General features: G+C 35.0%; 1 protein-coding gene across 1 annotated transcript in view; it reads left to right on the forward strand.

Moving 5' to 3' along the window:
* LOC107564141 (low-density lipoprotein receptor-related protein 2-like) overlaps nt 1-25,954 on the forward strand; it is a 100,508-nt gene that overhangs the window by 7,828 nt on the left and 66,726 nt on the right. Inside the window, exons 2-18 of the mRNA XM_016249151.1 lie at nt 4,006-4,119; nt 5,143-5,265; nt 5,551-5,667; nt 8,123-8,233; nt 10,987-11,100; nt 11,213-11,329; nt 11,461-11,604; nt 12,777-12,896; nt 12,995-13,123; nt 14,474-14,643; nt 18,543-18,766; nt 19,342-19,548; nt 19,659-19,861; nt 21,294-21,434; nt 21,592-21,808; nt 25,396-25,521; nt 25,790-25,920. Of these exons, the coding sequence (XP_016104637.1) occupies nt 4,006-4,119; nt 5,143-5,265; nt 5,551-5,667; nt 8,123-8,233; nt 10,987-11,100; nt 11,213-11,329; nt 11,461-11,604; nt 12,777-12,896; nt 12,995-13,123; nt 14,474-14,643; nt 18,543-18,766; nt 19,342-19,548; nt 19,659-19,861; nt 21,294-21,434; nt 21,592-21,808; nt 25,396-25,521; nt 25,790-25,920 (2,508 nt within the window). The remainder of the gene's footprint in view (nt 1-4,005; nt 4,120-5,142; nt 5,266-5,550; nt 5,668-8,122; nt 8,234-10,986; nt 11,101-11,212; nt 11,330-11,460; nt 11,605-12,776; nt 12,897-12,994; nt 13,124-14,473; nt 14,644-18,542; nt 18,767-19,341; nt 19,549-19,658; nt 19,862-21,293; nt 21,435-21,591; nt 21,809-25,395; nt 25,522-25,789; nt 25,921-25,954) is intronic.

Consider the following 25,954-nt stretch of genomic DNA (forward strand, 5'->3'; position numbering starts at 1 on the left):
GGGGGGTCACTAGGGTGTTGCTATGCAGTTGGTGGAATGCTCTGGCTGGTTGTTGCTAGGGAGTTGCTATGCAACTGGTAGAATGTTCTGCGTTGTTGCCAGGATTTTTTTATGCAATTTGTAGGATGTTCTAGGTGGTTGAAAGGATGTTGCTATGCAGTTTTTTTAATAATGTTTTAAGGGGTATTAGGGTGTTGTTATGAAACTAGTAGAATATTCTGGGTGGTTGCTAGGGAGTTGCTGTGCATTTGGTAGAATGTTCTGGTTGGTTGCTAGAGTGTTGCTATTCAACTGGTAGAATGTTTTGGGTGTTTGCCCGAGTTTTGCTATGTAATTTGTAGGATATTCTGGGTGGTTGATAGGATGTTGCTATGCCATTCGTAAAATGGTTTGGGTGGTTGCCAGGGTTTTGCTATGCCATGTGTAGGATGTTCTGGATGGGTGATAGGATAGGATAATACTATGCAACTTTGTGGAATGTTTTGGGGGGTTACAAGGGTGTTGTTATGCGATTGGTACAATGTTCTGGTTGGTTGCTAGAGTGTTGCTATGCAATGGTAGGATATTTTGAGTGTTTGCCAGCGTTTTGCTATGCAATTGATATGGTGTTCTGGATGGTTTCTATGGTGTTGCTGTGCTAATGATTAGTAACCAAAGTTCAAAGTGACCACAAATCTAATATCTGTGATATTCTGGTCTTTATTTCAATGTGAATCTAGATTTTTCTTGCCCATTTTATAGTCTACCAGGTGAAAATTGTAAGTTTGGTCACTTTCTTTAACAGGGATCATTCATGCAGTGCTTTTTCAAATTCCTAACCTCAAGTCTGACTATACCTGCCTTCAGAGGGCATGCAAAATTAGATACTTTGGATGTTTAATCCTGTTATGATTTGCTTTACAAAAGAATTATGCATGAGGTTACTCATGGACATTTTATTGGTTAAATTAAAACAATAAAATAATTATAGAGCCTTTAAATTTAAGTTCTGGGAACTTCTGAATTTGAATGCTGCAACTTCTTTTGGGAAGATCACATACATTTGACCAGAGACTGTGTGTGTGTGTGTGTGTGTGTGTGTGTGTGTTTAGGTAAGTGGTGATAAGACATACTCACTCACCCCCCCTCCAACCCTCCAGCCCTTCACCACGTCATTCCACCTTGCATCTCCCTTTGCTTTTGGAATTTGGGTGTAAGGGCTACGGTACCACCCGGTACCGATATTTATCCTAATTAAATTTCTGACAAGAAACAGGACGCACCATTCATCAGTGTCAGTGAGAGACAATCAGAATCCCACATTCCGCTCGTCCAAACGACGGCCCTGATTGAGGGCTCCTCTGCTGAGCTATGCTGATGGTGTCGATATGTCCTGGAGCCCGTCGGGGAAGGTAGAGGGGTGGTACGTTATCTCCTCAGATGTTACTCACAGGAGGAGATCAAAAGGAAGGGTTGAGATGAAGGAGAGTTAGGGCTGTAGAAGCGCCTGCTTGTCGACTGGCACGCTTGGCTCTGCTGGCTGTCAATTCGGTTGTCTAAATGCTTCATCAGTGGCATGGAACAATCACATGTGAGAACACTGCTTTTCAGAATTGAAATGGGTTCTGCTTTGATTTGATTAATTTCACTGCAAACATTGGTTTTGGTATTTCTGTCCTGATTTTCCATACAAATATCTACACATCCTTAAAACAAAATACATTTACTTGAGATGCAAAATTGTTTAGCATAAAACCATTTGATTACGAATTAAGACTATGTCTGAGCTCATTGTCTCATTGGGCAAATTTTTTTCACAAAATTTAGCTTGTTTTATATGATTTAAGACCAAAACAAAGACAAAATTTAGCAAATGGAGTAACAGAAATGATGTGAAATCTTAATTTTAATTTACAAAATAATTTCACAAAATTAAAGCTGCATTCTGTAACTTGTTTTGGTTAAAAATGATCCAAAACAATTATTGAGCAAGTACATAACCAATCAGTGTTCCAAACTATCTACCATAGCTCACAACGGTAAGCTTGTAATAATGTTTTCTAATTTGAGTGGTTCAGGTCGTTCGTCTTTGCATCATTACATCATGTCTGTATACATAAATGAGGAGTCCCGGCTAGTAGGCGTGTGGATGCTGCAGGCGGCGGATCATTTGTAGCCTCTTCTTACAGCAGCTGGAATGATTACAGTTATGTTAAGTTATGTGATCTGAGCTAACTTTGCGATTGTTAGATTGGTAGAGCAATTTTTTTTTTCAGTTGGTCAGAACAAAACTGGCAGACATGTTCAGAACATGCGTACTTGTTCAGATTACATTTTCCGGTTAAACTTCATATTTTGGACATACTTCCAAGACGTAGTATCTAATTCTGAAGTACAGTGAGTGAATATCCACACTGGTGCGTTGACTGACAGCCAACACATACACCTCAAAACATTAGATTCATCCGCGCTGAGGAGCCGTGCCGATGCACAACCCACATAAACAAGATAATTCCGCAAATAACTGCAATTGCAGGTTTCAGACAGAGATGGTGACAAAGTGGCAAAACTTATGGACTGCAACAGTCTGTAAATAACGCTTCCAATGTACTTAGCTTTTAGAGTCTCATTTGTTGCACATACATTTTTAAACTGTTATGCAACACAGAAAAAAAGTACAAAATAAACAATACGAGATTTTGTCATAAATACAGTTGTTTAGACAAAGAAGTATATTAAGAGTACAGTCACTTCAAAACTCTTGGCTTTCTTCCTGAGATATTGACAAAGTTATGTTTTGGTCACTGTTATAAAGAAAACAATGATACATATAAAACACAATGATACATATAAAACAATTCTTCTAGGACTGTTCAAAGGCATTCTCACGGAACTGCAACATTGATCATGTACAGTGGGTACGGAAAGTATTCAGACCCCCTTAAATTTTTCAATCTTTGTAATATTGCAGCCATTTGCTAAAATCATTTAAGTTCATTTTTTTTCCTCATTAATGTACACACAGCACCCCATATTGACAGAAAAACACAGAATTGTTGACATTTTTGCAGATTTATTAAAAATGAAAAACTGAAATATCACATGGTCCGAAGTATTCAGCACCCTTTTGATCTAATACAGCCATGAGTCTTTTTGGGAAAGATGCAACAAGTTTTTCACATCTGGATGCATCTAGAAAGGTCGGAGGTCTTTGGATCAGTCGTGAAGGATATTTTCCATGTAGGGGGAGATCTTTGAACCCCTATCTTGTGTAGTAACTCCTGCAATGTTTATATTATTTCTTATTACATTACATTATCTTGACTTCTCAAATCCATCATGCTCAGGTTTTATGATGTGTGGGAGTACATCTTTGGTTGCTATCTTGTATAGTCGGCATTGAGTAAGCCCGTAGCCCTGAATGATGAATGTGGGTTTTTCTCCTTTTCTTTTTTTTTTTTTAAAGCTAATGGATGCAATGGTTTTAGGCATCTGTCATTTAGAGCTGGCACAATCATAGGTCAAAGCTCAGGTAAGAATGTTACATAGAATTAATGTGTGAAATTATGCTGTTCTTTGACCTTACCAGCTGTCATCCCATCAAAAAATCATGTATAATTCTGACAATTATAAAACAGATAAAACCGAACATGAGAAAAAATAAAACATATTGCACACATTTTTTTTTTTGTTAAACTTTTAATGAATTGATGTTAAATTGTATACGTTTCATGATTTTACTTTACTTTAATTTAACCATTTAAAAAAAGGAGTCAATTAAAACAAGAAACAGAATCTGGAAAAATTAGAAAAAATTTAATTTGGAAAAAATAAAACAGAATTTGGAGAGAAAAAAACAGATTTTATAGGGCCCTACTTATTTACCCTGAAAGAGTGCATATTAGTACCTTAAAAGTGCATATAATTATATCTTTTGACAAGGTACCGCTGCAGTGACAGCTTTTGTGCCTTTGAACAAATCAGATTTGAACAGATGATCAGAATATCCTGTCATTTTCTGTGTAGGTTCAAGTTGTGAGGTGGGGTCTTTCCGTTGTGGGACAGGCCGTTGTATTCCAGCAAGCCAGAGGTGCGATGGAACAACCGACTGTTCGGATAACTCAGATGAATTTGGCTGCCGTAAGTAACTCTTCCTCCACAGTCACAAGGTCACACTTGAACGCTAATAAAGAGTGGCAAGTGTGAAATACAGCTGTTCAGTTTGTAATCCGTAAACCCAGAGCAGCATCAGCACTGGCCATGTGTTCCCTCGGGAATTTGAAATGAGTTTTTAGAATTGTAGTTTTTGGCTTACTAGCATCACTTTTTTGTACCTAAAAGTCTTATTTTTATACACCATTTTGGGTTTTAGAAACATAAGTTTCTTACCAGCTTTAGGGCTGTTTTCACGCATTCATACCAGATGTATTCAATAAATAAATTCCTGTGTAAAACTGGCTAGCTTTCTATGGACAGCAAATCTCTGGAAATCATGGCATTGCCAAAATATAAAGTGGCATAGACCAAAAGAGTTTTGAGGGGTGAAAACCTACAAATCTTAGATGACTGTCACAGCAGTCCAGAAGGAAAGATTAAAAATTAAGAAGTTAAAAGGTCATGCGAGGCACATTGCATTGTGGTATACAAAACCCAGTGCAGTTTTTGCTTAAAACAAGAAAAATGTCTATTAGTGGGGTAAGAAAAATAATCCCATTTTACCTTAAGTTTTATTTTACATAGCTCATAGACATATTTTTCTTGTTTAGTAACAATCAAAAATCACTTAATTTTGATTTTTTTTTTTTTTCAGAAAACAAGACTTCAATAGTTTCAGTCATTTTTCTTCTCAAGTAAATTTAAGAATGTTTAGATATTTTACTGGAGAACAAAACAAAAATACTAGCATACTACATATACTGTATACTTCAGAAAAAGTATTGGTTGTATGCCATTTCAAACAAATTTGGACCAATAAATGAAGAAAATAGTTTTTTAAAATATCATTTAAAAAAAACGTATTTATTTCAGTATATCCACGTCCCTTCTTAAATTCCTCCTCTTATGGAGTCAGTCAAGGAGCTCTTTGAAAGGAAACTCTTAGCGCAGGCCAGCTCAGATCTCTTCTAGCTTGGTTAACAATGCTGTCTTATTACGCTCTTCCAGCCGAGCCCACCTGCGAGAGTGCTCAGTTCCAGTGCTTGAGTGACGGCGAGTGCATTCCGCAGCACTGGGCCTGCGATGATGAAGAGGATTGCGAGGATGGCTCCGATGAAAGGCAGCACTGCCGTGAGTACTCCTTATCTCCATCCGTCCGTCTCTCCCTCGCTTTCTGCTTCCATTTCAATTACGACTGTCCGTCAGAGCTGAGAGCTCCATTGACTCCCAGTAATGTACAGGGATGTAATTTCCGTCATGTCAGAGAAACACGATATCTCAGATGTGCAGGCAACAGTCTGAAAAACATAAGGCAAAGCGTGCATGTGTTGTAGGGAGAGCATGCCACTTTAGTGAAGATGAGGACCACCCAGCGCACTCATATTATAACCATGTGTCTTTGATCTTTGCTGGCAGCTGGCAGGACATGCTCCAGTTCACAGTTCACCTGCACGAATGGGGCCTGCATCCCGGGAAGATACAGGTGCGACCATGTGCCTGACTGTCTAGACGGAGCAGATGAGAGAAACTGCCGTAAGTATGCTGTCGGGATGTGTGTGATGGGATTAAAGCTGGGCAGTATAGCTAAATACTGACAGTATATTTAAGGTCATATATGGATATTTAATGTACCATTCAAAAGTTTGGGGTCGGTTAGATTTTTTTTATGTTTTTGAAGTATCTTAGGACCACCAAGGCTGCATTTATTTGATTAAAAAAGACATAAATTGTTACAATTTAAAATAGCTGTTTTCTATTTGAATATATTTTCAAATGTAATTTATTCCTGTGATGCAAAGATGAATTTTCAGCATCATTACTCCAGTATTCAGTGTCACATGATCCTTCAGAAATCATTCTAATATACTGATTTGCTGCTCAAGAAACATTTCTTATTATTATCAATGCTGAAAATAGTCATGCTGCTTAATATTTTTGTGTAAACTGTAACAATGTATTCAGGATTCTTTGATGGATAGAAGTTCAAACAAACTAAAACCATAAAATAACATTTTAGTTTAAAATAAAATAAATGTAACTGAAATAAAATGTATTTTTTTATTTTATTGATTTATTTTTTTTATTCCAGCTAGTTGGAACATTTCTCATTTTCATTTCTCATTTCTCATTTTCATTTTCTCGTTTTCATACTAAAATGGCTAAAACTGAAATAAAATTTGTTAAAAACTATACAGACATATTTAAAAAAAAAACAATAACTAATAAAAATGACAAAGACACAACTAAATGACTAAAACTTTAACAAAAATTTAAATGAAAACAGAAAATACAAACAAATTAAATCTAATTCAAAATAACTATATAATAACTATGCAACTGTATAACTTCAAAAACTATAATAGTATCTCAGAAATAATAAAATAACTGCTTATGGCTACAATTTTTCATTAAATGAATAAATATAAGATTGCTGTTTAATAATTTTCAATATCATGCATCATTAGTTTTGAATCAACTGTGAATTATTTTGAACCGATTCACAGTTTTGAATCAAATTGACCAATTCTGTTGCTGTCTTTTAATGCAGTTTAAAGGGGTCAAATGATGTTGCTAAAAATAACATTATTTGGTGTATTTGGTGTAATGAAATGTGTTTATGCGGTTTAAGGTAAAAAAACACATTATTTTCCACATACTGTACATTATTGTTTCTTCTCTATGCCCCGCCTTTCTGAAACGCGTCGATTTTTACAAAGCTCATCGGTCTGAAAAGCGAGGTGTGCTCTGATTGGCCAGCTATCCAGTGCGTTGTGTGAGTGAGCGGAGGCGGGCGGGCTTGCGGCAACCACATGTGACAACCCCGGGCTGGACTCCGCTTCGTCCACGGTGAAAGCCGATCCAGCGATCCACAGCGCAAAGTTGATGTATTTCCTCAGCGACCAGCACGGATCAGCTCCAGGCATGACAAAGCGATATCGTCCTCTTTTGGAAGACCAAACAAAGTAGTTTCGCTTTCACAACGAATCACACAGCGCCTTCACGACATGGCGGCGGCAACAACAATACTACAGCGAGAATAAGAGTTACGCCTTCTTTCTTTGCGTGAACATTTGGGTGGCGTTATGCTAATCTTCCCACATAGTGACGTAGACATGTGGGGGTGTGTTAGAACGAGCCTTTTTAGGTCGGCGTTGTTGGCTCTTAACTTTTATAAAGAATATCTCTTTGGATTTGAGACTTTAGTTTTTGCAACTTTACAGATCTTCTTTATGCACCAAGCGCTTGTAACACTCCAAAGAGAGAGGAAAAATCGAAAATAGAGCCTGTTCACTTTATAAATTCACATCAAACCCATTGCAACCCTTCTCCTTTAACTACCTGACTCCATTCTGGTATGCTTTTTAAGATCCAGTCAATTCCCAATGGTTAAACTCATGTCCTTGTTCCTTAAATATCCTATTTCATGCGGAAATGCATTGGATTAAGGATGCAGAACGGTCACGACGTTGCATTGCATTTCATGAATTTAACACTCTCATACTTGCACTAGTCGAACAACGTTTAAATATCATAAAGTGCATAAACATCATAGCAATATATTGTAAATATATCATGCATATTTGATATATCGCCCAGCCCTAGATAGTGTGTGTGTGTGTGTGTGTGTGTTTCCTCCCCCTCGAAGGCTCCTGTGGCATTTTAATCAATTTGTAAGATTAAGAGTCTCGCTGATGGACAGAAATGGCCACAATATGCTTCTTGTTTGTCAGAGTTGATTGCAGATTCCTCTGTGGATTAGTGCTAGTGTCAGTTCATCACTGAGCTCTCATCACACACTGCTTTACCCTACCAGACTTGCTATGCACATAATGGGCATTTGGCTGCAGAAGTTTGTGTTTGTTTTCTACATTAGCTTTATGCTGTTTCTTTACTTGCATCACTCGATGCCGTACCGCAGTGGACGCTGTATTGTATTACAGAGTGATTTTATTTTATTGAATGACTGGACGTGCTCTCTTTTTCTCAGTGTACCCAGAGTGCTTGGAGCTGAGGTGTGCTAACGGGGCGTGTTATAACAGGAGTCAGCGCTGTGACCAGGTGCTCAACTGCCGAGACGGCTCAGATGAAGCCAATTGCAGTGAGTGTATTTCCCTGGCAGGACACACACATTGACACAGTCATCTACTGGATGGCCTGGAAAACGTCTGTGCTACTTTTACAATTGCAAGATTTGAAGCTATAATGTTTAGTCATGTGACTTTTTGTCTGTTTGATTGCACTTTTTTACTGGCATCTACTATTCCATGAAGAACCTTTAAAGGTCCCCTGAAGTGCCTTGAAACACACAGCGTTATTCTATGTGGTGACGTAATTTCAACTGAAACAGGAAGGACTTATCAAGCAGTCCCGCCCCCTTTTTAAATTAGCCAATAGCGTTTTGTTTATATCTGCACGGGTCAGAGCCGTTCGGTAAAGCCGCATTTGACAGCCACTAATAGATTACCCCTAGATTCAATATGAATCTCTTAGTAAAACAAAATAGTGATCATAATCATGCTGAGGTTGTGTAGTTTTAAAAGTGTTTAATATATGCTGACTCGTGCATATAATCCGCTTCGTGTGATTGCGTCTCTGTACCGGAGCCAAAGTCCGGATCAGACTGTGCGCGCTGCCGCGGTTGGCGTGACACAACGTGAAACCACACCTCATTTGCCCCAATCAAAAGCATATTTACACTATCTGAATCGTTCCCTATCACCTACATTGTGCACTATGTGCCATTCACTGTACAAGAAATACTACACTGTGAACAAGCGACCGATCTCAGCCACACCTTCAGCGTCTATTTTGTAGGGGGCGGGCGCTTCGGCTTCTAGAGAGTGTTTGATTGGTCAGAAGATTTGATGAGAAGATGAAGTACGATGTGACGTCAAAAAAAAATAATTGAGCCGTTTTGGCGGAAGTGACGAACTGCAAGCTTTGAATGCTTATATCTTCTAAATGCGAATTTTGTCACTGTTTTGGAGCACACTGCCTCATAGATAACCTTAAGACTAACATATTGATACTAACACCCAAAAAACTTACATTTTGATTTCACGGGGACTTTAACATTCATTGTTTCCATTGGACAAAGGGTTCTGTATAGCGTAAAAAAGTTCTATAGATTTTTAAAAAGTTCTTTACACCAAGAAGAAAAAAAAAGGTTCTTTTAAGAACTGCTCGTTAAAAAGTATAATATATATATTATTTTTGACTATAATATATAGTTTTAAATTGTTTTACTCATAATCATGTTGTTCTGTTATTTGTAATATTATCTATATGCTATTGTAGATTTTAACAATATTTTGTTTAAACTTTTTTTTTGTTTAAATTTGAGAAATTTGGTTACGTGCTTTTGTTTTTATAAAAAAAATGTAACATTACTCTTTTGGTATAAATATATTTTTTATTTCAGTTTTAGTTTTTATTTATCTTCAATAATTTTTTTTATTTGATATGTATATTTGATTTTATTTCAATTAACAATTTATTTTTTAGTTCTGGTTAGTAATAACCCTGATTCGTTGAAACACAAAATAAGATATTAGGCAGAATGTTCAAGCTGCTTTTTTCCCATACAATGAAAGTGGATGGTGATTTATAAACACCATAGCTCACAAAAGACCATAAAAGTACCCTAAAACTATCAATAAATGTTTATTGATTTGGATATATAGTTGTTTGTTGTAGTATATGTGACTTTCGTGCTATATTTCAAGTGTTATTAAGCCATTTTATCAAATGCAAAGCAAATTTAATTTGTTGTTCACTGATTATCCCATTTGCAGTCTCATTTTTTGTCACGATTCGTCACATTTATTTTTGACTATAATATATAGTTTTAAATTGTTTTACTCATAATCATGTTGTTCTGTAATTTGTAATATTATCTATATGCTATTGTAGATTTTAACAATATTTTGTTTAAACTTTTTTTTTTGTTTAAATTTGAGAAATTTGGTTACGTGCTTTTGTTTTTATAAAAAAAATGTAACATTACTCTTTTGGTATAAATATATTTTTTATTTCAGTTTTAGTTTTTATTTATCTTCAATAATTTTTTTTATTTGATATGTATATTTGATTTTATTTCAATTAACAATTTATTTTTTAGTTCTGGTTAGTAATAACCCTGATTCGTTGAAACACAAAATAAGATATTAGGCAGAATGTTCAAGCTGCTTTTTTCCCATACAATGAAAGTGGATGGTGATTTATAAACACCATAGCTCACAAAAGACCATAAAAGTACCCTAAAACTATCAATAAATGTTTATTGATTTGGATATATAGTTGTTTGTTGTAGTATATGTGACTTTCGTGCTATATTTCAAGTGTTATTAAGCCATTTTATCAAATGCAAAGCAAATTTAATTTGTTGTTCACTGATTATCCCATTTGCAGTCTCATTTTTTGTCACGATTCGTCACATCATACAAAAACCGATGCCATTTGCCATTGGTGATGTCAAACCTAGTGCAGTGTGTCCAAAAGTGTCATTTGTGAATTGAAAACCAGCACAAATTATGTTTGAGAGGCTTACATTTTGGTATGCATCTCGCACAAATCTTTTTTATAGCTTTATATTTGTAATATAGTGAACAAATTGGAAGAAAGACAATAATAATAGAGTCGGAACAACATGAGGGTGAATAAACAATGATTAAAAATTCATTTCTGGCTCTTCTATTCCTTATACTGTATTGTATGCTGCATTTTATTTTGATATTCACCCTTTTTCCATCCTTTGGTGTGGTGAAAACATACCAAGTATAGTTATCTTCAGCTTTATGTAACTTTTATGAAATTGCGTCGTGGATAGACATATTTCTTGTTTGTTTTCAGCCCAGCGGTGCAGTGGCGGTCAGTTTCAGTGCGGTAATGGAGAATGTATTCCTCGCGGATACGTCTGCGATCATGACGATGATTGTGGAGACAGAAGTGATGAACAGAACTGCAGTATGTATATTTCATTCCACAGTTTCTCAAATGTGACCATAAAGAATGTAAAAATGTATCTTAGAAAAGCCTTTTACTCAGGTGTGAACGTTCACTAATGCATTATCTACAGCTTACCCAACCTGCAGAGGAACGTACTTCACCTGTCCCAGCGGCCGCTGCATTCATCAGGTCTGGCTGTGTGATGGAGAGGATGACTGCGAGGACAATGCAGACGAGAGAGGCTGCGGTACATCCTTAAAATGACCTTCTTCCTGCTAAATATTGCAAAAGCCAGGCTTCCGATTGATTGTTTTAAAGAAAATGAAAGTATCTTGAGTGACCTGAGCTGAAATGGTGTTTTTTGTGTGTTGCGTTTAGATAATGTCCAGCGTGAGTGTTATCCCGGGGAATGGCCGTGTCCTTCTTCTGGTGTTTGCATCCCTCTGGAGCATCTCTGTGATGGGACGGCACACTGTCCGGACGGAGAAGATGAAACCAATACCACTGCCGGACGCAACTGCAGTCAGTTACCACCTAAAAATCACTAAAGCTGATTTCTGCCAGTGTTGTTTAAGTATTATTTATATACTATTATATTGTTAAATCATATTTTTATATTTTCAGTTTTTATTTTGTGATTTAATTTTATTATGTGCTTTTGTCATTTTTATTTGTTTCAGTTTTTTTTATATTTATGTATAGCTTTAATTTATTTTATTTCGGTTTTAGTTCTTAAAACTTATTTTATTTCAGTTAGTTGCCAGGCCACATTTATACTTTTCTAAATTTAATATGTAAATATTTTATATTTATTTATAAAATATTTTTATTTTATTTTCAGCATTATTTCTATTACTTAAAATATTTTTTATAGGCTGAAAAAAAATTGGTCTAACCTTTTTAAAAATGTTTTTAATTTTTTCACCCTTTTCACTTTTATATTTTCAGTTTACATTTAAATTATTTTAATGTTAATAATGTTGTTAGGTGCTTTTGTCATTTGTATTTTTATATCACTATTTTATTTCAGTTTTAGTTTTTGTTCAGCTTTAGTTTTTTTATTTTCAATTAATAATTTAGGTTTAAGTTTTTCATCTAATAATTATCTTATATTTCAGTTTTATAGCTATTGACAATTACAAAATGTTTTTAATAGTTTTGGTTAACTTATTTTTAATATTTCTATAAAACTTTGTTTAATTTCAGTTTTAGTAATTTTAGTACTTAAATTCTTCTATTTTTTATTTATGTTTTTGAATTTTTCATGTAATATTTATATTTTATTTGATTTCAGCTGTATTTCTATTACTGTTAAATGATTATTAATACACTGAAAAAAAATGATGTGGAAACAATTTTTCACTCAAAAATTGCTAGTAAATTTCACAAATAATTAAAAGTAAACAGCAAGTAACACATCGAATTAAATGTGAAAATTTGGAGTAAAAAGAATGAAATAGTATTTTCTTGTAAAAAATACTGCGATAATCCTTATTTAGAACTACAAAAAATATTTTATAGTGTAATAATTTTAGTTTTCTAGTCTTAGTTTTTTGTTTATCATTTATTATGATGTTAATCTGCCAAAATTCTTGTGTTTTGTTCTTGATATGCTTGATATTATAGTTACACTTTTGGTTTGGTCTAAGGTTTTCCTAACATTTCGAGTGCTGTATGGCTGTGTTTTGTGTCAGGTATCTGGCGCTGTGCATCTCTGAGCTGTGAGCATCACTGTCACGCCTCTCCTGAAGGAGGAACCTGTGCCTGTCCGCCAGGATACATGGTCAGCAGAAACGACAGCCGCTCATGCATTGGTAAAACGCTTGATTGATGATTACAAATAGTTGCTCATATTCAATCAAACTGGTGACTTGCCATCAGCTCTCCCTGTACTCTGTGCACATCTTTGCAGATTATGATGACTGTAGTCTGTGGGGCATGTGCGACCAGCTGTGTGAGGATCGGATCGGAAGCCATCGCTGCAGCTGTCGGGACGGTTACCTTCTGGAGCAGCACAGATACTGCAGAGCAAATCCCTCATGTGAGTCCATTCAGGCCTCTAACATGCTGCCTGTGTGTATGTAGAAGGTGTTTGATGAAGTGCTGCAATAGATTCATCCGTTTCAGCTCAATTCAAGTTGATTCGTATAGCGCTTTTCACAATACGTTTCAAAACAGCTTTACAGGGCATGCATTTTTCAATGTGACAATCAGAAAGTATTCTGTTATTCTGCTAAATTTCACAGTTAATTAGAAAGAAATGGCAAGTAACACAATGAATCAAACTTGACATTTTGAAGTAGAAAGACAGTGGTAGAAAATAGTATGTATGTTTCTTGTAAAACATACTCCAATTTACATCCTCGAAAAATCAGTGTTGCTAGAAAACCTCATGTATTCCAATTAAACAGACAAAATGAACCTATTTTACAGCTTGTGTATTCATAATAAATCATATAAAATCATTTAATATTTATTTTAAAAGATTGTACACAGATTTACAAGTATTTTTAATTGTTTTTATTTACTGAGCGTAATTTTTTTCTGATAAAAAAAAATCATATTAGATTAATTAATATTCTTTTTAAATATTTTTTTCACAGGTTTACACATTTTGTATTTATTTACTCAATATCCTTTCTCATAAGAAATCATATTAAATTAATTAATATTTATTTTAAATATATTTTACACAGGTTAACTAGTATTTTTTCAATTGTATTTATTTAATCATACTTTTTCCCATAATTAAATTAATATTTATTTTAAATAAATTTTACACAGGTTAACTAGTATTTTTTCAATTGTATTTATTTAATCATACTTTTTCCCATAATTAAATTAATATTTATTTTAAATAAATTTTACACAGATTTACACATTTTTAAATTGCATTTATTTACTCAGTGTCCTTTTTTTTCTCATGAATCATATCAAATTAATTCATATTTATTTTAAATATATTTTACACAACTGTATTTATTTATTCATTATTTGTTTAAAATTTTTTCTGTTACTTCTGCATTATATTTTCCTGCATGCTTTCACACAATTATCATGGCTTTGAGACTAATATTCCTGGTGTTAACTGTTATCTTATATGCCCATTAATCAGGCTTTTTGCGGCTCATCTCTCTTGGAGCGCCTCAGTTTGCATTGAATGCCATCATGTTAAGCTCCTGAAATGTCTGCCTCCCAACCATTTGTTTGGCAGGCCCTGGAAATAAATAACAAACGCTGGCACCACACAGCCAATTTTAAACTCTCTCACATATTTGTTATGCCTTATCAAAAGTACATTATATTATGAGTTCTCTAAAGATTGTCAAACTGTATCCTTCATTTTGAAATTATCCTTCCACATTAATTCACTTTGTTTGGCCATCTTTAGCTGGGGTGCCTTCGCTTATATTCTCCAATGGGAGAGACTTGCTGATTGCTGATGTCCACGGACACAGTACTCAAACCCTGGTCGAGTCCCAGAACAGAGGAGTTGCTGTTGGTGTGGACTTTCATTACCAGCTGCAAAGGGTCTTTTGGACCGACACAATCCAAAATAAGGTAAATGGTCTACAGACTAACAACAGCAGTTTTTTTGAAGTTGCATATAGTCCCTAAAAATAGCGTTAGGGCTGGCATTTATAAAGTATAGACATTTATAATGTTACAGAAGATTTCTATTTCAAATGAATTCTGCTCTTTTGAACTTTCCATTCAACAAAGAATCCTGAAAAATAAAATGTATCACGGTTTCTCACAAAAATATGAAGCAGCACAACTGTTTCCAACATTGGTAGTCATAAGACATGTTTCTTGAGCAGCAAATCAGCAAATTTGAGTGATTTCCGAAGGATCATGTGACACTGAAGACTGGAGGAATGATGCTGAAAATTCCGCTTTGATCACAGGAATAAATTACATTTTACAATATAATCAAATAGAAAACAGTTATTTTAAATTTCAATAATATTTCACATTATAACTGACCTTACCGTATTTTTTTTAAACTAGACATCTTTCAAAAATGTTTTTCAAAATCTTACCGACCCCAAACTTTTAAACAGTGTATCTCAATATTTTTCTGTCGTTTTGACACTACGGTATTTATGTATTTGCTTTTTTTTTTTTTTTTTAATTCAGTCATTTCCATCGAACAGCCTTTGTATCCTAGATGTTTAATGCAAGTTAAATACAGTTAACATCTAGTTAATTAATCACAATATTGATCATAATGTGTGTGTATATATATATATATTGTTCAGTCCTAATGGACTTAGAGCACAGTTTACTCTATTTCATTGCTTTGTGTGTGGCATTAATATTTCCCACTTATATTAATTTAATGCTCTGGCACCTGCCACGGGTTCTCAGTTTTCCTGAATTTAATAAGTGGCATTTCACAGATTACTGAAGTTCTAACCTTGTCAGGACGAGTGATATCGATGTTACATTTGTTGTTGATAACAAAGCTCTGCATTATACCAGCTCTTCCTCCTTCAACACAGACACACACACACACACACACACACACACACACACTTACTCATTGTGCCAGTCAGTCTGCTCTGATCTCACCTCTCATACACCCCAGCAACAACGTTTGGCTAAAGGCCCAAATAAAGCCTGTCTGTCTCAAATAGAATGTGCCAGTATCTTTAAAGCCTCCCTAAATGATTCCTGAAGCAACCAAGACCGAGCAATATTAATTACACACTTTCAAATTAATACATATTTAAAGTGTTTAAATAATGGGTTCAAACTTTCAACTCTCAAATGCATAATATAATGCATTTTATAATATGAATTTTCCAGCATGTCAGAGTCACACAGCAGGGTCACTGACACCACTAATGACTGCTTTGTAATAAATTTCACAGTTATATAATATGAATATGTAGACACACTACCAGTCAAACGTTTTGGGTCGGTAAGATTTTTTAAATGTTTCTGAAAGAAGTGCCTTATGCTCACCAAGGCTTCATTTATATGGTTAAAAATACAGTAAAATATTGTAATATTGTGAAATATTATTACAATTTAAAATAGCTGCTTTATATTTGAATATATTCTAAAATATAATTTATTCCTGTGATGCAAAGCTGAATATTCAGCATCATTACGCCAGTCTTCAGTGTCACATGATCCTTCAGAAATCATTCTAATATGCTGATTTGCTGCTCAAGAAACATTGCTTATAATTATTAATGTTGAAAACAGTTGTGCAGCTTCATATTTTTGTAGAAACTGTGATGTATTTTCTTTCCCAAGACTCGTTTATGAATAGAAAGTTCAAAAGAACAGAATTTATTTGAAATATAAATCATTTTTAATGTACTAGTGTACAGTATATGTATTAATTATATTGTAAGTTATATTGTAAAAACAGTCATATATATATATATATATATATATATATATATATATATACGTATATTGTTTATATTTCCCAACATGGAATTCATATAATAATTCAATGGTGTGATTTTACAGCCTTGAAAAACCATTGTTTGTTTGTTTGTTTGTTTTCATTTTGCTTTAATAATGTTTAACGAAAATTCATCTCAACACACAAAAAAAAAATAAAAGTGAAAAAAATAAGAAAATATATAATAAATATCAGTGCTTGGGTCTCTGAGGATTAAAGAAAAAACAGCTTGTGGAAGCTATGAAGGAAGTTGGCTCTTCATCAGCGGAAAGGGAATTCTTCAGCTGATGCCTGTAGATACTGCTAATACGCTAATAATGGGCGACCAGTCTGGCTGCAGTCACGGTAACTGACTCAAATCGGTGCTAGACTCCATGTTTTCTAATCTCCAGAAAGTGTCTGATAGGCAGGGAAATGCTCGCATATTTCTGCGTAATTTTATGCAACCTGAGAGGATCTGGAGTAAGCGTGCAATATTCTTCCCTTTTTTATGCATTCTTTAGCCAGCTCAAAGAGCTTTGTTTCAAACTCTTGGCTACTTTGTGATTTGGAGATCAGCCATGGAGCAAAAAAAGTGGGTACATGCGAGGAGATGGGCTTCTGAGTATAGTGGCAGGGGGTCTCAGAGAGCCACACCACCAGACCACCTTCACAGCTTGAGTTTCTGTTAAACGGGTCAGCTCAGAATCATAGTCTTTTAGACGTTTGGCTCTGGTTTCCAAAGGGCGAAGCCTGCAAAGAGCATTGGTGCCTTAGCTTGTGTTATGATGCCAAGGGATCCAGCCTGAGAAACTGGTGCCATCTTTTAATCAATAGGGCAGTGGTTTCAGAGTACCACCTCTGGGGCAGCGGAGAAAGCCAAACTATCAGATGTCAGACGATATAAGCCAGGCCACAATCTTATTACCATGATTATTTAAGAAGAGAATGTAATGTCAAGTTTTGATTATGTTCTTGTAGGATTACAGCTGAAAAGACCACCTTAGATCAGTTTGAGTTTTCATAGGCTGATTTCGTGCCACATACTAAAGAAGAAACTAGTTTAGACAAACTTGAGCCTGGTTGACCATCGTGGTCTTTCAAGTGAAGCTGGTTAGGCAAGGGATTTGTGCTGGTTAAACCAGTGTTATTTTAGTATTATTTATATACTTTTATTCTTTTTTATATTACTGTTTTAAATTAGCTTTTATTTTTATAGTTTCAGTTTTAATTTGAGTTTAATTTTTAGCCATTGTATTCATTATGCCATTTTATTTTTAATTGTATTTCAGTTTTAGTTCTTTAGTTTTTTATTTATTTAGTAGTTTCATTTTGATTGATTTATTTAGAATATTCGTTTTATTTATTTAGAAATGTAGTTAGTAATTTCAAAATGTGTAATTTTCATATCATTTAAAATATTTCATCTAATATTTAGATTTAATTTTATTTCACTTTATTACTTTTAACAAAAATGTTGTAGTTGTTATTTATTTAGTAATTTCAGTTCATTTTTAAATCGTTTATGTATTTATGATATATGTTATCTATAATATATTTCTGTAATATTCACTTTATTTAGTAATTTAGCGAAAGCGAATTCAATTCAAGTGAATTCAGTTCTTCAACTTGGCAAGGCAGCATTTCTAATTTTCATTTAGTTTAAGTTTTTCATCTATTATTTATATTTTATTGTACAGTATTTCATCATTTAAATATACAAAAATAGTTTAGTTGTTATTTAGTCAGTTCATTTATAATATTTATAATATTTTATGTATAAAATTCATTTTATTAATTTAGTAATTTCATTAGTAATTTCAGTTCTTTTCAGTTCATTTAGTTTTTCACCTAATATTTAATTTGATTAAATTTCATTATTTAATTTTATTTTACCAGTGTTTTTGATAGTTTTAGTTTTTATTTAGTAATTTCAGTTACATATAATAATTATTATTTATAATATTTTACAATATTTACAACAAATACTGGTCTGGCAGGATATCAAAACTTCAACGACAACTTCCCTAACCACAAACATGTTTGCTCCAAACAGGTGTTTTCAGTGGATATGGACGGGTCGCGTTTGCAGGTGGTGCTGAACGTATCCGTGGACTATCCTGAAAACCTGGCCGTGGACTGGGTGAATAATAAGCTGTACGTGGTGGAGGCCAGCGTCAACAGAATCGACATGGTGGACTTGGATGGGAGCAATCGGGTCACACTAATCGCCGAGCACCTGGGCAACCCGAGAGGTCTTGCGCTTGACCCGACCGTGGGGTGAGTTCCCGAGGGAGACGTCAGACGCTTCCCGTTGACTTTAATCTTACCCTTGCTTCCTCCACCTAATCCGCGTCCATTGTAAGTGCAATCATGAAGCTGATCTCGGATCTGGAGCCTCAGATACTGAGAACGGGAATGTTGTACACTGTCTGTGAGGATTAGTCAGAAGTAATTAAGCAAAGATGAACTTCACGGAAACCCGATAGGGTCGTACGGCCAGGTGGCCTCATGCTAAATTGAGAAGTGACAATAAAGTGCGTATAGTTGCATCGCTTTGGTGTTTGAAAATAACGTTCTTTGGGTATTCATTTCGAAATCTTGTTCTTATCCCCAAGGGTTTTATCCGTAACCCGATGCTATCCAAACTGAGCGCTAACAATATATTTGCACAAATACCTTTGAAGTTCAAGTTGCTCTTCATCTCTTTCAGTGCAACATGAGATTAATAAATCACGATTCATCATTACAATGGGATCATTTCATTTAGGATTAGTTCCTCTTTCTGTTTTAGATGTTAAATGCGATTAAAACAGTGTCTTGTGTCACAGTGAGGTTGTTTTGTTTGAGTTTAGGTACCTTTTCTTCTCTGACTGGGATACTTTGAATGGAGAACCGGGTTTGGAAAGGGCCTACATGGATGGTAGCAATCGCTATGGGATCATCAGGACCAAACTCGGCTGGCCTGCTGGGATTACTTTGGACCTTGAGGCTAAAAGAGTATATTGGGTGGACAGCCGATATGATTATATCGAAACAACAACTTATGATGGCTTGCACAGGTATCTTCTAGGGGTTGCAGAGATGTTTTATTTGGAAATGCATGCTGATTTTCATAAGTTGTTTGCACTTTCCGGAAGTCTGTTAAGAGCTTATTTGAATTTTCCAATAGGAAAACTGTGGTCCATGGTGGGTCTGTGATTCCTCATCCATTTGCCATTACTCTATTCGAGCATTCAGTCTACTACACTGACTGGACTAAGATGGCAGTTATGAAGGCTAATAAATACAGCGACAACAGCCCACAAGAGCTCTACAGGACCTCTCAGAGACCACATGGCCTGACTATGGTCCATGCATACAGACAGCCTTTTGGTAAGGAGCTAGAAAGTGCATCTGCCACTCTGTATTACAGTATGTATATTAAACTGTTAGGAATTCAGCAACAAGACTGTAGTGCAAAACAAAATGACTGAAGCTTAAACTAAAATTGCAATAAAAAAACTGAAAAATATAAAAAAATATTTATATTATAATTCAAAATATTATTAGATACTATAATGGTAGATAAACAATTCTAAAATAACATGACGGCCAGTTTCACCTCAGATTACATTACAGCTTTATTACATTATTTACAAACAAATGTAATTACATTAAAACAAAAATTCTGTTGTTTTTTAAGGGAATATACTACATATTCCATAAAGTATCGCAAATGGTATAATAAAAAATCTGGTGCAATATTGACTGATTTTAAGTAAAAAAAAATACAATGTACTTGGAGTTGTTTTAACCCTCTGGGGTCGACGAACGCGCCGGTGCGTTTTGTTACATTTTTTTTGAAAGCCTCTAAAAGAACTTAAATTACTCCGTCAGTTTTGATCGTACAGATAAAAGCAATACACCAATCGAATCTGTAAAGGGTCAACTTTTATTTGTATACACACATAATAACAACAAAACTTTGTGCTTTTGTAAAATAAAGAAAATAACCAGGGTGCGCTGTCTGCCGCCTTGGTCTCTGTGATCTTCATTTAGGAACGCGTCACTAAAATGAACTGAAACTCGGCGAATACTCTACACAGAGCCATGAGAGATATATCTATAGAAAGCTTGATATGTCTACTTTTAAACGAAGCAAGTATTATCGAAAACAAATATTCTGTGATAAAATAATCCATATGAATCCAAAGTGATGTCCAGTCTTTCCCGTCTGGCTTCATTATCTCTAATTAGATCACGCCCACGAGCTACTTTCGCTTTTGATATTACAATAGTAAAATGTTGAAAATGTTGAAATTCTAAATGTGTAAAATGTAAAATTATAAATGTGCCAAATGTAAAATTGAAATATGCAAATGTATAAAATATATGCAAATGTCTAAATATAAAAATGTTGAATATTTATATATTTTAATATATATATATAACATTTTGCAATAAACTATATATATGGTGCAATTCCTGTTCCCAATGATCTTGTTTAGATCTAATATTAAGATTTGTCTTTGGTAATGAGATCACAAGTGGTCAGTGCTCAATACAGGTGTAAATGCGGCCCAAATAGTTTTGAACTGAAGTCACTGAAAATAGACATGAAAATAACCAGAAATGCAATGTGATTGCATCACAATTGTAGTGTAAATGTTTTGTTAATCTGTCCTGTTGCACAGCATTGTTGAATCACTGTGCTTAGGAGAGGTTTTAAACGTAGTCACTTTATACAAAAATGCTGACAGACATCATGAAATTATTGCTATTCTTTTTGTGATTTATTGACATCTCCGTTTGTTTGATCGGACAGTAAGTAACCCCTGTGGCGCCAATCGAGGAGGCTGTGAACACATCTGTGTTCTGAGTCACAGAACTGATAACGGTGGCTTGGGATATCGCTGCCGCTGCCGAATGGGCTATGATTTACATGCTGACGGCAAGAGATGCCTGGGTAAGACAGATCTTATCTACAAAGATGCAAATTATCATTGCATCTTTGCATCTTATGTGTTTAAAAGAGGCCATATCACACACAAAAAATCAACATTTTGGGATGCAGCAGCTTGATGTTTAAAGAAAACAATATAAATGCAATATGTGTCTTGCAGCTGTGAGGCAGTTTCTGCTGTTCTCCAGTCAGCTGGCAGTCAGAGGGATCCCCTTCAACCTGTCCACACAGGAAGACATCATTCTCCCCATCACAGGAACTCCGTCTTATTTCGTTGGAGTGGACTTCAGTGCTGCGGACAATTCAGTTTTCTTCTCTGATACGGTGAAGGACATCATCTACAAACAGAAAATTGATGGAACCGGTGAGTATGACAAGTATTTTTCATGCATATTTCAGTAAAGCTGCTGTAAGCGATAACTTCTTCCAGGCACATATGCAATTTTTACCTTTGTAAATGTGCCTGTCGTATTTTTTATGTAAAAATAAATTTAATCAATTAATTAAATCAGTCAGAATACTATAGGCTGTTACCAATATGATCAACATCAAAAAAAAAAATATTAAAGTTTATAAATTAATTACTTATTACAGGGTAAGGCAAGGCAAGTTTATTTATGTAGCAAATTTCGTACGCAATGGTAATTCAAAGTGCTTTACATAAAAGAAAGTAAAATAATCATAAAAAAATAAAACAAGGAATTTAAAAACTTTGACAATGATTTAAAAATTCATTTCATTCAATTAATTTTAGACAGTTAAAAATAGAAAATGATTATACATACATAAAATACAGTGCACGCAGTTCAGACATCGCACAGTGCTCATTCAATAAATGCACAGCTAAACAGATGAGTTTTGAGTCTAGATTTAAATGTGACTAATGTTTTAGCACATCTGATCTCTTCTGGAAGCTGATTCCAACTGCGGGCAGCAAAATAGCTAAAAGCAGATTCCCCTTGTTTTGTGTGAACCCTTGGTAACTGACTCGATCCTAATGATCTGAGTGGTCTGTTAGGTTTATATTCAGTGAGCATATCTGCTATGTATTTAGGTCCTAGGCCATTGAGTGATTTATAAACGAGTAAAAGTACTTTAAAATCAATCGCTGCAATATTATGATAAATAACATTATTGTTGATTATTGGCCTCGATATTATAATAATTGTTATTAAAGTTGAGTAGTAGAATGCATAAAAAACGGCAGGTCAAAATCTAAACGCCTCCAATTAGCCATTGCATTCATGCACTCAACAGATGTGTGTAACTGTATTTAATGCTTAATGCTGCATAACACAATGCATAAAAACAAATGTTTGGTGCTGCATCAGAAGATATAAATGTAATGCCGCATTCAACATTTTTTATTCATTTGTATATTTTACTTTAACTGTGACAGTTGTAATTAATTTACTTTAACTGTGCAGGGACATTTTTTGCCCCCATATCTTGAATTTGGGGGGCATTTATTTATATTTTGATGCCATTTTTGCCCCAAGCATCCCGTAATTTCCAACCCTTGTATTCATCCCTTGTGTTCTTCATTTCAAATTATTTTATCCCATTTAAATTTTTTATAAAAGTCTAGTCTATCTAGTTTTTATTTTATTTTATTAATTTATTTTATAATTTTAGTTTTAGTTGATGATGTGAACTGTTATTTAATGAATTATATTTATATATAATTGCTAAATATATAATTATTTATATTTATCAATATTTGTCTTGCATTATGGGATACATAATTATGCTGCCTTTCTTTTGGAAAGCTTTCACTATGAAGCCATAAAAGTATGCCTATGTAGGGAGCTTACTAGATTTTGGAACAGAACCCTTGTTATTGTAGGCTAAAAATTGCATTCACAAAATAAACACACTCAAACTTCCTCTTTTGTGGATAAAAAGGGTTGTGACCATGGGTTTGAAATCCCAGGCACGTTCAAATGTCAACAAACACAATTCAGCATGTGACCATACGCCATTTTAGTTGATGATGTGAACTGTTATTTAATGAATTATATTTATATATAATTGCTAAATATATAATTATTTATATTTATCAGACCTGGCACAGATAAAGGCGCTCTTTATGCCGTGCTAGTGGGACATTTCCAATGGCTTCAAAGTCATGAGGCCTTTGGGCCCAGGAGACTAGATTAGTGCTGCATGAAGGCTGTTATTGTAGTGCACACTGAGAACTTGGCTTAGCGGGGGAAAACCCCACAGAGCACTCAGATAAACTGTCTATACCTCACAGTTTATAAATAAAACTGTGATGGTGATGGCACGGGGTGAAGATTTGTGGTGATTTTGCCATTGTTCCCTCACCCACATGCCGTCCCAAACCTGTTTGACTTTTGGCACCTCTTTTGAGTTTAATGAATGAGGACTGAGGCTGGCAAACTCCAAAGTGATAGGTATATTATAAAAGTAGTACATATGGCTTCTGAAGACTTCAGAAATTGAAGAAATACAAAAGAACAATTTGAGCAATCTGACAACTCTTTATGCCGTGCTAGTGGGACATTTCCAATGGCTTCAAAGTCATGAGGCCTCTGGGCCCAGGAGACTAGATTAGTGCTGCATGAAGGCTGTTATTGTAGTGCACACTGAGAACTTGGCTTAGCGGGGGAAAACCCCACAGAGCACTCAGATAAACTGTCTATACCTCACAGTTTATAAATAAAACTCGGCGGATGGTTTTGGTGATGGCACGGGGTGAAGATTTGTGGTGATTTTGCCATTGTTCCCTCACCCACATGCCGTCCCAAACCTGTTTGACTTTTGGCACCTCTTTTGAGTTTAATGAATGAGGACTGAGGCTGGCAAACTCCAAAGTGATAGGTATATTATAAAAGTAGTACATATGGCTTCTGAAGACTTCAGAAATTGAAGAAATACAAAAGAACAATTTGAGCAATCTGACATTTGACATATATACAGTATATATACATACATACACACACTAATGTTCAAAAGTATTTTTTGGAAGAAAATAATAGTTTTATTCAGCAAAGATACAATGAAAAGTTACAGCTAATACAATTAATGTGTAACAAACAATTTATATTTCAAATAAATGCTGTTCATTTGAATTTTATATTCATCAAAGAATCCTGAAAAATAATATTAATGAATTAAAGTTCAAAATATATTAAAACAGAAAACATTTTAAATTGTAATCACATTTCACAATATAACTTTTTTTTTTTTACTGTATTTTTGATCAAATAAATGCAGCCATGGTAAGCATAAGAGACTTCTTTTAAAAACATTTGAAATAAACTTACCAAACCCAAACTTTTGAATGGTAGTGTATATTTAATATGAACAACTTTCATTGTACATTTAAAGGCAGGGTAAGTGATTTCTGGCAGCCAATGTTGATATTTGAAATCACCAAAACAAACACGCCCCTACCCCAAAAGGGTCTTGCCCCTATTTTGATAGCTGCGCCCTCAGCAGACGTTTTCCTCTTTTGTTTTTTAATCCGCCATCTCAATCTTTCTGTCGCTCAGCTCGGCTAATGTCCGTCCTGTGCACTGAAAGCTCTCTCCTCCACATCACGAGTAGACACGCCATCCGCCATCTCAATCTTTCTGTCGCTCGGCTCGGCTAATGTCCGTCCTGTGCACTGAAAGCTCTCTCCTCCACATCACGAGTAGACACGCCCCTTATTGCTGATTGGCTACAAGTTTGTTTTGCTATTCGGCCCGAATCAGTTTTCTAAAGCGTTTTTGAAAAATTACATACCCTACCTTTAAGGTGACTTTGCGTCCTTTTTGAAGCGTAAAAGCTCTAGTGGTCATTCATTATAATTGCTTGCAAAGAAGCTTGTGTTCATCTGAGGGAAAAAAAAAATAAAAATAATAATTGTCATGAGTATGAATGAATGATAACAGAATGTTTATTTTTGAATGAACTATTTCTTTTAAAGCCATGTGTGTGTCTTTGTGCTCGGCAGTTATATTTTCTGGACTGACTGGTACCGTCCTGCAAAGATTATGCGGGCCTGGGGTGATGGGTCACATGCTCAGTCGATTGTAAACACCACTCTCGGCTGGCCCAATGGCTTGGCCATTGACTGGAGGTGAGTTACTGTACAGTTCCCAGAATGAAACCACAACAATACAGCATTCAGTTGTGCTCATAATACCACAAACAATAACCCATTCCTGTTTAATTCATAATTCTTTGGTTTAACTTCGATGGCTTCCTAAAGCCGTGACTCATCCTTATTGGTTTTGTTGCACATTCAATAGCGTGTTCGCTCCTAATCTCCTTAAATCATGATCTGACATAAGTTTCTCAGCATTGGTCTAAAACGCTCTCCTCTTGACCGTGTCTCTGCCTCTCAGTGCCATGCGGCTGTATTGGGTGGACGCCTTCTTTGATAAGATCGAGCACAGCAACTTTGATGGACAAAACAGGTTGTCTTTGAATCGCATCACTCAGATCTCCCATCCGTTTGGACTTACTATTTTTGGAGGTGAGTTTATCAGTATCTACTGTATCTATCTATC

This window comes from Sinocyclocheilus grahami, unplaced genomic scaffold (assembly GCF_001515645.1).
Source record: "Sinocyclocheilus grahami isolate Dianchi unplaced genomic scaffold, SAMN03320097.WGS_v1.1 scaffold913.1, whole genome shotgun sequence".
Classification (NCBI taxonomy): Eukaryota; Metazoa; Chordata; class Actinopteri; order Cypriniformes; family Cyprinidae; genus Sinocyclocheilus; species Sinocyclocheilus grahami.